This window comes from Pungitius pungitius, chromosome 2, assembly GCF_949316345.1.
Source record: "Pungitius pungitius chromosome 2, fPunPun2.1, whole genome shotgun sequence".
Taxonomy (NCBI): domain Eukaryota; kingdom Metazoa; phylum Chordata; class Actinopteri; order Perciformes; family Gasterosteidae; genus Pungitius; species Pungitius pungitius.
The window spans coordinates 9,555,810-9,570,103 of NC_084901.1; the positions used below are offsets into that span (position 1 = coordinate 9,555,810).

Genomic DNA, 14,294 nt, shown 5'->3' on the forward strand with positions numbered 1-14,294 from the left:
GAAACTTCTAAAGAGCTCACGACACGTTGGCTGCTTGCATGCACGCCCTCTGCAGAGAATAGAGCCAGCTGATAACCTGCTCTCAGCCCTCCTTTGCCGGTAACATTACGTCATTTGTCGTCTATATTTTGTAATTACCAGGTGATAAGCGGGGGCAAGGCCTTTATATATATATATATATATATATAAACATTGCGCTATAAGAGTTTGGATGGTTCTAATAGTGCGGGTAGTCGTTGGGATTGTCTGAGGCAGAATGGAGCACCACTCAGCCACTTTGCCGTCGTTGCTGCTGCTGCTACTCACCTGTTTGGCAGGTAAGAGATTCTCAGTTTAATGCTCATTCATTCAGTTAATCTAAAAATGGTTCTGTGTTGTATGAGTGGCCAGAACATGATGGATTTTAATATATTATCTTCTCTCATAACCAAGGGTTTTCTACCAGTGAAACAGGAGATGGTGGAACCGGAGAGGAAACCTCATGTAAGATCTTTTTGCTTTGGAGTCTCACACATCATCAGATGTTTTAAAAAATGCATTAAAGAATTTGCTCTTTTCTGACTGCAGCATTAATGCAGTAGTCTTAACTAAACACACCCAATTTCACCTTTTGAATCAGAATAATAATGTTTCCTATTGCAGACGGGCCATCCTCAGTGGAGATCGATGGGGTCAACGTGGTGACAGTGGGAATCCCGTATTTTTTTGAGTGCACGGCCAATTGCTTCCCGGTCTGCAAGTACAGCTGGACCAGGGGTAATGTGACCACCCAGGGGACACTGCTGAGCCTGCAGCTCCTGCACACGATGCCAACAGAAACCATTACCTGCACGGTGGTCAACCTGGAGACGGGGAGGTCAGCATCGGCCCAAAAGACGATGCAAGTGACGGGTATGAGTGACGACCAAAGTCAAGTGAAATCCATCCCCTCAGTCCCCTCAGAGGCGCTCACTTCAACTCAATCTATTTCCAGCCGGGCCATCGAATATACAGATCAGCGGTCCCACCTTTCTGACTGCCGGAGCCGAGTCCAGCTTTAGCTGCTCGGCCAGCTGTTACCCGTCCTGCAGCTACACCTGGGTTGTTTCCTGGAATGGGCAGGTGCTCAGTACTCATGAAGGCGACAGCCTTTCTTTGAGTCCATACACCAGCACCGTCATCGCTGAAACGCTGATGTGTGAGGCTCAAGACACCGTCTCGCATCTGTTCATCTCTACGACTCTGACGCTGCCGGTGGCAAGTATGTGAAAGGAACTCATAGTAAGAAATGTCTGTGATTACTGTTAAGAGTTTGGCTAAACATGATGGGTCAGTCCAATTGTTTGATTCTATTTCTATTGCTGTATTCGGCGCACTGTGGTACATTGTGGTTTATATTTGTGATAAGCTTCTGGTTGCCTCTGATTACAGTGGATTACCTTTCTGTTGTAACTGCCGTTCCATCCATTACTAATACTGACCAGTCCATAATCACACTTGAGATTAAAAGCTATGTGTATGAAATTTGAACAGAGAAAAAATATATATTTTATAAAAGAAAACTAGGAAAGTCAGAAGATATTTAAAAACTAGTACACGGTACCTTTGAATTCATGTTCCGATGTAACTTCGTGGAATGACCTTAATGCATTCAAACTCCTTGTGTACTTTTTTAGGTATCTCCAGCATTAGCATCGAGAGTCCCGGCACAGTGACCATGGGGCAGACATACTCATTCACTTGCTTCGCAGCGTGCATCCCAACCTGCAGCTTTACCTGGGAGTACATGGGGAAGACCTTCCAGGGTGACCGGACAGAAATACCCATCTTGCATCAGGGGGAAAAGAGAAAGTTTGCCAGTCACTTTGACATCACTTTCAGCGACTATTCAAAAATCGAGCCTCTCACATGTGTGGCAACAAACTCGATATCTGGCGCCAGTATCAACTCCACGGTGGACCTAACTGTCATCGGTGAGTCTGCGGACTGGCTCCCACTTTGATTTGGAATGGTAAAGAAATGATATCAGGTGGTCACGTCATGTCTTTCGTGTCCATTCTCTCTGCGCAGACCCGATTTCGGTGCGTGCCACCTCTGGGGCCCTGCCAGTTGCCGGCAAGTCCTTCTCCTTGCAGTGTGTTGGCTCTCAGAACCCAGCCTCCATCACGTGGCTGAAGAACAAAGAGCCAATGTCAGCCTCCCAGACGGTGCATTTCACCCCTGACAACGTCACGATGACCTTCAGCCCTCTGCTGCAAGCGGACGACGGTTCATACCAGTGTGTGGTGGCACAGGGGCCCGTCATCCAGTCCTCTGTCTACGAGATGCAAGTCAACTGTGAGTACACTAGGGGCGTCAATAGGTCTGAGAAGTGTACCCGTCGTATCGGTGATCTGTTGATGACCTTTGACATCTGGTTTCTCGGTGCCAAGTACATCCAGTACATCCTGTGACAAGTGCATGTATCGACCTCCCACACTAGCTGGAGCTCGTAGCCACCGTGAAAGGCTCATTAGACACCCACCGAGGCCTCTTGCACCAAACACGACCACATTCTTCAGTGTTCACAATGTTGGCGCAACTAGTAAAATGCCTAACCACATTCCATCTGAGTAATGTATGTCTGCCTGTCCACGTGTCCTGCCTCCAACCGCAGACGGGCCGTCCTCCGTGGTGATCAGCGGGGTCGACATAATGACCCTGGGAATGCCGTATGAGTTTCAGTGCTCAGCCAGCTGCTACCCTGCGTGCGAGTTCACCTGGAGCTGGGGTAAGGAGACCTTTCGGGGCCCCAAGCTGAGCTTGCAGCTGGTGGAACCAGAGCAGACACAGACCCTGACCTGCACGGCACTCAACCCCACTACGGAAGCATCAGCCGCCGCCCAGAAGACGCTGAAAGTCATTGGTAAGAAGAAGAAAAAAAACAATCCCAGATCATACTTGTGTTGCTTTAAGAGGGACGCCTTCAACGAGTTTCCAACCTTTTTTCAGATGGACCAACAAACATACACATCAGCGGCCCAGCCTTCCTGACTGCAGGAGTAGAATCCAACTTCACCTGCTCGGCCGACTGCCACCCCTCCTGCAACTTCTCGTGGGTGGTTACCGCGGATGCGCAGCCGCCCATCACCGCACAAGGCAGCACAATCTCCGTCGATCTGTCCGCTAGCGCTTTCCTCAGAGATGTCAGTTTGGAGTGTAAGGCTCAGGAAACCGTCTCACATCTCTACATTGACAAAACCCTGCAGCTGCAATTGGCGAGTATGTGAAATAACTTAGTAATGAATGAGCCCAAAACGTGTGTTGCTTTGTTAAGTAACACAATGGACATCATTTAAAGATCAAATTGACATTAAATCATAGGAATTAGGAGGACATTCAAACCTTTTTTTAAATCTTCATCTGTAGGTTTATCCAACATTAACATCAACGGAGACAGCGCAGTGGCAATAGGAAGCGATTACACGTACAGGTGCGTCGCCGCGTGCACGCCGTCCTGTGAGTTCACTTGGAGGTTCATGGGGGAGACCTTTGAGAGCGATCGGCTGGATCTCACTATTAGTGACTACTCCAATATTGAGCCTCTCACCTGTGAGGCCAAGAACACTTTATCTAACATCACCATCACCGCCACTATGAACCTCACTGTCACTGGTGAGTCTACACTATTTATTTCAGTATTTTGTGCAATGTCTTACGGTACTGCTGGACTCTGGGAATGGGCTTTTTGGATTGATGATGAAGGCCCCCCTTGCGTGCTACTCGAGGTCTTCTTTTGTACATTTTGGTCTCTGCCCCTCCCACAATCCTCCACTGGGAAATAGTGTAGCAACATTTTAGCCATAGTTTTTTTAAACTTGATATTGTCCTATTGTGTCTGCGCAGACCCGTTCTCGGTACGGGCCTCCTCCCAAGCCCCGCCGGTTGCAGGCCGGCCCTTCTCTCTGCTGTGTGTTGGCCCTCAGGAACCCAACTCCATCACATGGCTCAAGGATCAACATCAAGTGCTAGCGTCGGATAGGGTGCAATTCTCCCCTGACAACACCACCATCACATTCAGTTTTCTCTCGCGAGACGATGACGGCTTATACCAGTGTCTGGTGGTGGAGGGGGAGAACCGCACCATCCACGACAACACGCTGGTGGTGGTGGTTGAGGGGGGGGTCCCCACTCTGTCTGTGGGCTACCTGATGAAAGTGAACTGTGAGTATACCACGGTCAGGGAACTCAAGGCACTTGCAGCCTCATTCCCGGATGTTTTATGACACATACAAAATCTGATTGTACACATTATTGATTTTCTTTAATGCTAAGCTATGCTACTGATTTTTATGTAGCCTAAAAACACAAGAGTGGTACGAGAAATGTCAAACATATTACCCAAGTTCTCTCATATCACGCAGACGGCCCAAACGAGGTGCTCATTAAGGAAGCCAACAAAAGGCCGGTGGGTCAGGTGATGTTGGTTCAGCCCGGATCCACAACAGAACTGCAATGTTTGAGCCAATGCTTCCCTGTGTGCCTTATCACCTGGTTTTACCAAGGAACGGCTCTGTCTACCAACGCCTCCATCTCCTTTACACCTGTGATACCTCCGTACGCGGCAGCCCTCTCCTGCGTTGCATCCAACCCAGTGACGGGGCAAAACGGATCCGCCATGACCACGGTGGAGGTGCCCGGTAAGCAAATGTCACGGGTTGGAGTAAGAAATGATTCCATTTCATTACATTGATGGACTCCTTCTGCATCTCGATACCTGCTAGAGTAGTTTTGTTTTTGTTTTTGTGTGTCTGACTCGGACAGACGGGCCGACGAACGTGATCATCGCCGGACCAGCGGCTCTTGAAATCGGGGTCACAGCGAGCTTCACTTGCTCAGCAGAGTGCTTTCCTTCCTGCACCTTCACATGGACCTTATACGGGCAGACGATGACGGGCGCCGTGATCGACATCACCGTGAACCGCCACGTGTCCGAAGAGTCCATCAGCTGCCAGGCTGAGAACACATTCACCGGGGAGACGGCCACGGCCAACGAGACGCTCAGTGTCTCAGGTAGGCCGGCGTTGGGAGGCTTGAGAGGCTTTAGACAGCGTTCAAAGCGGCTGCCTGACTCTGATCTATCGTCTCTTCCCTGTAGATCCTCACTGGTGCGGATGTTGAAACGCAAGAAGAACCGCACTCATTCTTCAAGTGCCTTTTTTTCCGATCTGCTTCGTGCTCAGCAGTAATGTTCTTATTAATACGACATACTGTGGCCTGACGGGTGTATTTGCTTAGGCATTGTGTAACGGCACTGTGACGGACAGTAGGGCGTCTCCCCAACAGGTTCCAACCTCTCGGTGACCCAAACTAGATTGGTCAGCTATGAGGATGGATGTTGTGTGCTTGAGGTATAGCGTTTGGTGATTTCAATTACACAAAGCTTTTCTTATTTTCCTTCACGATGCGTAACCATTTTTCTTGCCACACAGTGCAGTGCAGTGTTGTTACTCAATAAACAATGAACTTCTGTTCCTTTTCTGATTACCTGGCGTCAATTCATCACCCATGTGACACATCAGAGATTATGTGATACTGATTTCAAAACGTTTGAAGGCTGGAACCATTTTCTACAACAGCTCACACGCAAACACACACACACACGCACACACACACACACACACACACACACACACACTTTCATCAAGTTTCTGAAAACCGACCTAACATGTGTACTCGGAGAAGGGAGTTCTCCACAGCCAACTGATACAACTGAACATTGTCTATTTTCAAAATGACATTACTAATAATTAGCTTTTGCATAACAGAATTCTACACGGGAGACTTTAAATCTAAAATATACGAAGGTCAGAACGACAGTCAACAATTAGTGCATTTCTGACTTTAGATCTTATCAGAATATTTCCACAGGGCCATAACACAGCAGTCCGAATGCATTGAATGTAAGTTTATTCAGTAGTAGAATATAACTACATTGTTCCTTTGGCTCTGAAAATAATGTAGTATTGTAGTTTAAAGTGTAGTCCATGGAGGTCGCAGCGTCACACACCGTACTTCTTCTGTAAGGCTGCGACAGATGATCCCTCCAGCTCCGACCGGTGGAGGAAGTCAAACACTTCTTTAAGCACTGGGGGGGGGGGGGGGGGAAGAGAAAAGTAATGAAGCGCATTATCAACATCATTGAATTTGTGGGTGAAAATGACGAGTCGGCCGCAGCGCCACGTCGAGGAGGGCTCCACCTTTCTTCTCCGGTGACGACAGGAACATGACGGCCATGTCGAAGCGCCGCACACCCGCCAGGCTGCCGAGGATCTCCAGCGTGACGGCCGGTGCTTCGTTTCTGCACAGGACGGGTGGGTTAGTGTGCGCACAGCACACAACGAGCAGCACAGAAGCAACCAGAAGCATCTTTTATAACTCACTTGATATAGAAACCATGCAGTGTCCTCAGGAGCTGATTGAGAATGTCCGGCTCCAGCGAGTTGTGGAAGATGCTTGCGAATGCCTCGGGTTGGATTTGCTGCAGCACGAGAACAAATAGCAGGGTGACATCTTAAGTTAAAAGGAAAAAATGCAGGTTGAACTTGTGTGATTCGTTTGTGAAATTTGTCATTGTCATTGGACTTTGTAAAAACCTAAGTCTCTCCCAGTTAAAGTCATGGTATAGAGTTTTCCCTTCAGTTCAAGACGATAGCAATGGGTCGACATAATGGGAGAAATGCATCAAAGAAATCAAAGTATTTATCAATAAACATTCATTCCATTGCGCTCAGAGGTTTTAGACAAGAAGCTTGGCTTAATCTGCCCAGGTCAATACCAATGCGGTGCTGACAGCCTAAAAGGGTACTGTCTGAACACACAAATAGGATTTTGTCAAATGATTTATTTATGTTCTACAGAACAAACAGCTCACCCTCAGGTATCTGTAAATCCCTTCAGGCTGGTTTCCGATCTTGCGGAGGTCGGCCTCCAGCTGGAAGCTGTTGGTGGGTGGAGGAGGCAGGTCTGCTACTGCTGAGGCGGTGCTGGCTGGTGGTTCAGGGGGAGGAACGACCCCCCGCTGTGTCGGCTGTTTGGCCTGCCGGCTCACACAGGCTCTGGGGAACAGGGGATAAAACACAGGTTTACAAGGGTGGGAATTATCATATTGCAACATTTAGTGCTTTGTAGACAGAGATAAAACAGCACCCAATGGGAGAGAGGCAGCACCACTAACTTGGGAGATGTGTGCGAGGGGACTTCTGTTATCTCCTCGATCTTGATCATCTTAGCGGTGGGTGATGTCGACAGCGGAGACGACTCGTCCTCCCTCGTTGCCTCCTGGACGAGGGCCGAGTCCGCCTGCGACACAGTCGCCGCGCCGCTCACCTCCTCGATATCAATCCTCCTCAGAGGTTTCTGAAGAGCAGCGCATGTTCAGGGTCACTCAACTGCCAAATGATCCAGATGGAGACACTATGACGTGAACATTACAGAATCCAGATGTTCATTCTACATGCTACCTGCTGGTAAAATAATGCTGAAGCATGTCGGACACATGGGGTATAAACTATTATTGAACATCAACTAATTCAATTTTTCCAGAAAAACAGCACATTATCATGCTTTTCACTGCTTTTATCCACGCTAAAACGTTTCCCCTGGAATGTAGTCAGTTAAAATCAGTGCTCAGCACAAAATGTTTTGCATCAAAACAGTGAGGGAAAAACTCACTGTTGACCGCAAATGTGTTGGTTTGTCTACTGGCTGAACGATTCTCTGCTGTGTGCCGCCTGGTTTCTGGAGAAGGCCGCTGGGCGCCACGTTCTGACACGAGAATGACATCAAGAGAACAGAAGTGTAGTCTGTTACAAGATCAGACCCAATGAAATCAGACTGAATTCCTGTCTTTCTGCTTATGGCTGGTCTTCTAACACGAGGGACTGAAGAGGAATAAACTTTAGTCTCCAAGAGGATCTAGAAACATACCATCTGGATTTTCTGGAGCTCATTCAGGGCATGCTTGTTTCCTGGTTCCAGTTTCAGCACCTCTTGAAAATCTGCAACATACACACACAATATGTTTATATGCAACTAAACAGTCAACAACAACAGATAACAACGTTCCCTGTTCCTATTATTTGAAGGCAATTTGCAGGCAAATCACTTTCAGCTCTTCCAGACGTTGAAGAAGACCGAATGTAGCTGCTAGCAGTTTGCCTTTTGAGTGAACAGTGATGTTGTATTGAGCACCTTGTTTGGCCTCATCCAGTTTCCCTAAAGCCACTCTAGCGGTGGCGCGGCGGGAGAAAGCCTTTGAGTAGGTGCCGTCCAGAAAAATGGCTTTGGTGCAGTCCTCCTCTGCGTCATTATACCTGCAGCACACACAGAAAGAAAACATGCTGGAGTTTGGGCTTCTTTTTTTACAGATGTCTTGTCACTCTAATAAACCCAAAGGTATAGTGTGGTGGAAATGGAGAGAGAAATCCAGGGCTCACTTCTCCAGCTTGAGGAAGGCCATGGCTCTGTTGGCGGCCAGAAGGACGTTCATGCTGTCCGCCTCAATGCCTCTGCTGTAGCACTCAACAGCCGCTTCATACTTCCCCTCTTTGAAATAGGCGTTTCCCTGAAAGGCACATTGGTCTCAGTAAAGGTCTCCAGGTCCCAAATAAAAACAGACAACCAAACTGTTGTGAAACTAACCCTACTTTGATATGCTCTCAAATGTCACCATTGTAGGCGACCAGGCAAGCTTCTAAATTTGGGCTAGAAATAAAATGGGAAGCGCTAAACCCTCACTCTGTCTTTTTGCATAGCCGCCTCTTGTCGTCTCTGCTGCTCCTCCATCAGTCTCTGCTGCTCAGGGTCCGCTGTGGGGGCCTCCTGTGGCTGTTGGACTACACTCTGGGCGGCTGGTGCCTGATGACTGAGAGTCTGTGAGCAGCAAGGTAAAGAGAGGAAATGAAAGAGGAGAAGACTTGGGAAGGACGGTTTAATTCTCCCCACCACTTTGCCACTCACCGTTTTGATTTTTTGCACTTCATTCTGTGCTTCCGCGTTTCCGGGGTCGAGCTTGAGCACCGCCTCATAATCTATTCAGAAAACAGTATTGTGTTGTCATCTCAGTGCGCTCGAGTTAAACCGAGGCTCGAGGCCATTGTACGGTTTGTCACCTTCTAATGCAGATTCATATTTCTTCAGTGCAAACCGCGCTGCTCCTCTCCGTGCGTACGCTTTGAAGTAGTTGCTGTCCAGAGCTATCGCCAGGTTGCAGTCGGACTCTGCTACAGCATACCTGCGGATAAATACAGGGGAACAGAAGCGTTGTATAAACACACATCCCCCTTTATAGCAGTACATTTATTTAACCAGTTAGTGCCAGTGCTGTACTACTTTTTGAGTCTGAAGAAGGAGGTGGCTCGGTTCGTGGGAAGCACGGGGTTGTAAGGATCCGCGCTCATCCCTCTGGTGTAACACTCGACGGCATCGTCGTACTTCCCATCTTTGAAAAAAGCGTTACCCTAAAAATTTAAAGTACACTCCGCTTTAGGGTAGCTTTTATTATTATTATTACTATCATTATCTCAGGTTTGGATTTTTTATGCAGTACATATCATACAATGTTCACCTTTTCCTTCTCAGACAGCGCTTTCTCTTGATCAGCGGTCGCTTCCTCAGAGTCCGACCCATTTGACTCGGCTGGACTTTCCTCCTTATCCATCTCCGACAGAACTTTGTCCTGCGAGCGGAGAAGCAAAGCTCTTGAGCCAACTACTCCATGACATCATCGGCCATGTTAGGTGTATTTTATAATAATGGCTTATTAGTCTAACCACGTCAAACTTGTCCCACGATCGATAGTCGTATGCCTTTATCTTTGAGGCTTTCTCGGGCTCCTTTGAAATCGCGTCGCCTTGGCCTGTGGGCTCTTTCCTCTTCTTCTTCCGTTCCCTCATCTTTGTTTTGTAGTCTTTGTTGCGCACAGGGGGGAGCGCCTTCTACAACAAAGATGCAACACGCTACTGCCACGTGAAGATAAGACCAGAACGGCCTCTGCGGCTGAGATGTATGCAATAGGGACTAACCTTGTCCCCTTGAGGTCCTCCCGTCCTCAGCTCCTCGTCCTTCTTTTTGATGTCCGTCTCCCAGCTCTCCAGCCCCGCCATGAAGCTGTGCAGGTCCTCCGCATTTTGCCGCAGCTGAAGCTGTAACTCAATGGCTTTGTTTCCCACGGACATGTTTTTCCCTGTGAAATAGAGATTTGATTTGGAGAAACACTTTAATTGTAGTTGTGAAACTTGGTTGTAGCAGCGAAGAGGAAAACCCGACCATCACGCTTACGTTACATGCGTTTGCGTTGCTAGAAGCTAACGTTAGCTAACAAACAAGACAAATAGAGGAAATATAGAAAAACGCAAGAGACTTCTTGAACTGTGTGAGTTACCTGACACTTGTTTTCCCGGCTGATAATTACAGCTTAAATGTAGCTGTAGTTACTTTGGCTTAATACTACAACAGAATTATTCGTAGCTTTCTGTTTACGTCCGGAGCCATGACAGCCAAGTCCCAGCAGCCTTTGCGCTGCTGAGAACGCGATGGGGGTGTAGCCAAAGATCGTCTATTTTACAACCACACAAACAACAACGTATTGAAAACATTTGACCCACTTGTCTGTTTAACAAAGTCCGCCAACGACTGACCGATAAGAAAGCTCCATGTGGGACACATGTTGGTTTGAATAGTTTTGATTTTTGTGGTTTAATCATATTAATAACATTTATTGTACGGCATTCTGTCAGGATGTATTTACCCGACCATGAATGTCTACTGTTTGGTGGCTAGCTTTTGGCTTTGGTCCATTCATTGCGCTAGGAGTTAACGACTTACCTACCAGGCTCTGAATAGATGATTTATACTTTAATATATTTCTAACTAAACAGCTTCGGGGGACGATAGAATTTCAATATATTTTATATGACATGAAGGGAATAACATTTCTTGACATTTTCGTATGACAGCCATCGAATACAAATACATAATATTGCAATCAATTTACCTTTGACCTTTTGAAAGCACGTGATCAACAAAATAGTTATGACCTCTCTTGCTAGCTAGCTAGCTAGCTAGTGCTAAACTAATGCTAACATTTCCAGATTGACGACAACATTTCACAAAAATGGAACAGCCTAAACAAGAGGAGGACTATGGATACGATCTATTCCCGGAGAGAAACTCGGCGAAGTACAAGGGGAAGTCGTTTAAAGAGAGCTTGTTCACTTTCAACCACAAGTGTCAGATCATGTTGCAGTTCGCGATGGAAACTAGTGAGTTGATTAGCATTCACGTGGGCAGCGATATCGTGTAACTATAACTATAACATTGAGGGGTTGTGATGTGCTCAATGTTCGCGTTATGACCACGCTGTGAGAGAAACGGCATGTAGCGGGAGCTCGTTTCTTCAGTCAGTGGATGCGTGATTAATTCAGCTCGAGTTTAGCTAAAAACTGCCCAGGTTGGGACACCGTTACGTCACCTGTTTTCTGTGCTTGTCTTAGGTCCGTATGCCAAACTTCTTCTCAGTGCCATGAAGAGTTCAGGCTGGTATGTGTAATCTAAAAATAAAAATCCATTCTTTTTACTTTCCACTGTTACGCTCATAGCCCTGCAAAAAGCATGGGACTTATGGTTTAACAGATGTTTTTCAAATGTCACTGATGCTATTATGATATGCTTGATAGTCGTAATGATAGCAATACTAATAATAATGCCAATAACAATAATTAAATGTTAGTGATCTATCTTAAATTAAACGTGTCCTGTTTAGTATTTTTTTAGAGCTGCTCAACATACATACTCAAAAAAATTATATAATTATTATTACTTTAATGTCTCGTTAATATTGAGTTAAAACCGTGTATTTTTGTTACACAAAAGAAAACCAATTAAGATTACGTAATTTTTTTTCTCCTCTTAACGCAGCCAAGTGTTCAAAGATAGACATTTCTCCTGTGAAGACTGTGACGGGACAGTTAGTGGAGGATTTGACGCAGTTTCTTCTCAAGTAAGAAATACTTATTTGAGTTGATGAAGATAAAAGCGTTGAAAAATGAATTCATAATAATATTTTGATTTTCTTGCAGATTGTTTTGTGTCAGAACAACATCCGCAAGCAGTCCCACATGACCCGAGTGGTCACGCATGAGCTCATTCACGCCTTCGACCACTGTCGGGCCCACGTGGACTGGTTCAACGAATTAAGGCATGTGGCTTGTTCTGAGGTGAGTTCAGCGTCGGATGCATTCGCGTGCAGGGTAAACGCGGGTGTTTGTTTCATCGGTTTCTCACCGCTTCTGTAGTCACGATGAACGAGTTCAAATGCGGGCTGTTGCCAATCTCAAAAAAATGCACCCAAAGCACAGAGAAGAACTCAATGCAGACACAATTACATGTTTTAATAAGCAATGAAATCAATGTGACCAACATTTGAACACGAAGATCTGCGAAGGGAGAGGTTTTCATAAATGTCATTCATCCACATCTAATCGCATCCTCAAACTGTGTCGTTGGACTGTGTGGTTGTTGGTGAAAAAAAACCAATCCTCACCCTGCCTAACATGTGTTGGTTAATATTTCCGTGTCATTGTTTCAGATTCGGGCAGCTAACCTCAGTGGTGACTGCTCCTTTAGGAACGAATTTGACAGATCCAACTTCGGCCTGAAGCAGCATCACCAGGTACCCTCTCCGAGCGACTTTCAATGGCATCTCTCAGGGTCTTGTGTCTGCCAATCCCACACTGAGATCGTGCTTTTCCCCCCCCGGTTCAGGAGTGCGTCAGAGGCCGGGCCCTTCGCTCCATCCTAGCTGTGAGGAAAGTTAGCCGAGAGAAAGCGGAGAAAATCGTGGACGAGGTCTTCGTCTCGTGTTTCAACGACCACGCGCCCTTCGGAAGGATCCCGCACGGCAAGAAGGATGCCGGGTTTGCCTACAGAGATCATAACAACAGAGATCGATACTATGCAAACCTTTAGACGTGTTCCCATTTAACTCCCAAGGGTGCTACGACTGGCGGTGACGCTGACAAACAGGGCCCTGGTGAATATAGAAGCCTCACCATAATGACGACCAAATCCCCTCAGAAGGGATATTCACGTAATGATTTGTCCACCGAACGGTAAGGGGAGTACATCTCACGCTCACCCTTTGTTTTTATACCAATTCTTTAAAAAGGGATTGTGAGGAGGGATTTCGTTGTGGAAGTGAATTATTAGATGAGGCCGCAGTCACTTATTTTCCATTTGTTTTTACTTTGACCAATGGGTGCTTTAAAAGAAATGCATGTTTAGATTTTTGTCCATCGATATGTGCTGTGAAAGTCTCTCTCCGTTAGCTCTTTATCTTGTTGCCACGTTGACCTTCGCTCACTTCTTGTAAATACAGCTGATTGTGCTCCAATCAAATCGAATCAACTTGTGTCTGAATAAAAGTTTGATTCCTCTGGAAAGAGTTGTTTGTGAGGACAAGGGGGAGGAGCTACGTTACTGTTTGACTTTGTGAATCGCCAAAGGGTCATAAGTATGCGCATGGCATCATAACGCCTTTGTCTAATCCCAATTGAGGATTCTAAAAATGAACATGTGAGGCAAGTGATAGAAAAGTTCTTCCACAACAACACGGTCAACTTTGATCGCATCCGCGGCGCCAACCGGAAAATGTCACTGCTGACATCTTTATTAGGCATTAGCATTTAAAGAATCTCGTATCCCTCCACCGAGATTAATGAGGGGAAAAAGTTATAAGGGAATTAGCCTCATAATCGTCTCCTCCTCTTCTCCCTATCTCAAAGACAACACCCTCTGCATCGTAACCACAGAGACACTTGGTGTGCCTGCTTTTGCCGCGTTGTACGCCACTCATCGGCAAACATTTTCCCTCTTGGAAAACACGAGATGAGTGTGGGCTCGAAGGACAAGGCGAGTGGGTGGGATGACGAGCCAAGCAGATTAGGTTAATTTTAGAAGCTTAACGCAGAAAAGGCTGAAAACAGCTTCAAGGCGAGGGGGGGGAGGATTAATGCGAGACAAACACGAGGAAACAAGAAGAGGGAATGCTATGGGGATCTGTGCTGTCATACACTCAAGGAGGCTAAATACAGAAATCATACAAAACAAAAGAATGACTGCTGCAATTGTCAACTTATCCAATGCCAGCCGCTAAACGCATTGGATACAATTAGACACGCAGAACAAGATTGTGGATTTGTAAATCGGCTTATTTTAATGCTCTTGTATTGACTTCAGGATTTGAGGAAAAGCATGGTGCGGAGTCCAAGTCCGTG

The 14,294-nt window shown here is 46.5% G+C and overlaps 3 protein-coding genes across 4 annotated transcripts; 2 read left to right on the top strand and 1 right to left on the bottom strand.

The window, feature by feature from the left end:
* Positions 1–191: 191 nt before the first annotated feature.
* LOC119210166 (hemicentin-2-like) lies at positions 192–5,502 on the top strand. Its single transcript, XM_037459892.2, has 13 exons — positions 192–317; positions 433–483; positions 643–891; positions 974–1,240; positions 1,656–1,952; positions 2,050–2,316; positions 2,636–2,884; positions 2,971–3,240; positions 3,388–3,633; positions 3,865–4,182; positions 4,383–4,658; positions 4,783–5,031; positions 5,117–5,502. Exons 1-13 carry the CDS (start codon positions 257–259, stop codon positions 5,137–5,139), a joined length of 2,823 nt encoding a protein of 940 aa, XP_037315789.2. The 5' UTR covers positions 192–256; the 3' UTR covers positions 5,140–5,502.
* A 409-nt stretch (positions 5,503–5,911) lies between these two features.
* Positions 5,912–11,629, bottom strand: rpap3 (RNA polymerase II associated protein 3). 2 transcript variants are annotated; one of them, XM_037459895.2, is made up of 17 exons: positions 11,492–11,629; positions 10,044–10,204; positions 9,792–9,956; positions 9,587–9,697; positions 9,352–9,479; positions 9,132–9,253; positions 8,980–9,050; positions 8,758–8,892; positions 8,457–8,584; positions 8,212–8,333; positions 7,948–8,018; positions 7,693–7,785; positions 7,196–7,377; positions 6,893–7,076; positions 6,402–6,499; positions 6,219–6,319; positions 5,912–6,106 (listed from the first exon to the last, which is right to left on the bottom strand). In XM_037459895.2, exons 2-17 carry the CDS (start codon positions 10,194–10,196, stop codon positions 6,021–6,023), a joined length of 1,950 nt encoding a protein of 649 aa, XP_037315792.2. In that variant the 5' UTR covers positions 10,197–10,204; positions 11,492–11,629; the 3' UTR covers positions 5,912–6,020. The 2 variants fall into 2 exon arrangements, with proteins under 2 accessions (XP_037315792.2, XP_037315791.2); XM_037459894.2 differs by lacking the exon at positions 11,492–11,629 and adding an exon at positions 10,403–10,558.
* Positions 10,849–13,564, top strand: atp23 (ATP23 metallopeptidase and ATP synthase assembly factor homolog). Its single transcript, XM_037459906.2, has 6 exons — positions 10,849–11,282; positions 11,514–11,559; positions 11,938–12,019; positions 12,099–12,236; positions 12,608–12,691; positions 12,784–13,564. Exons 1-6 carry the CDS (start codon positions 11,135–11,137, stop codon positions 12,985–12,987), a joined length of 702 nt encoding a protein of 233 aa, XP_037315803.1. The 5' UTR covers positions 10,849–11,134; the 3' UTR covers positions 12,988–13,564.
* The last annotated feature ends 730 nt before the right edge of the window (positions 13,565–14,294 follow it).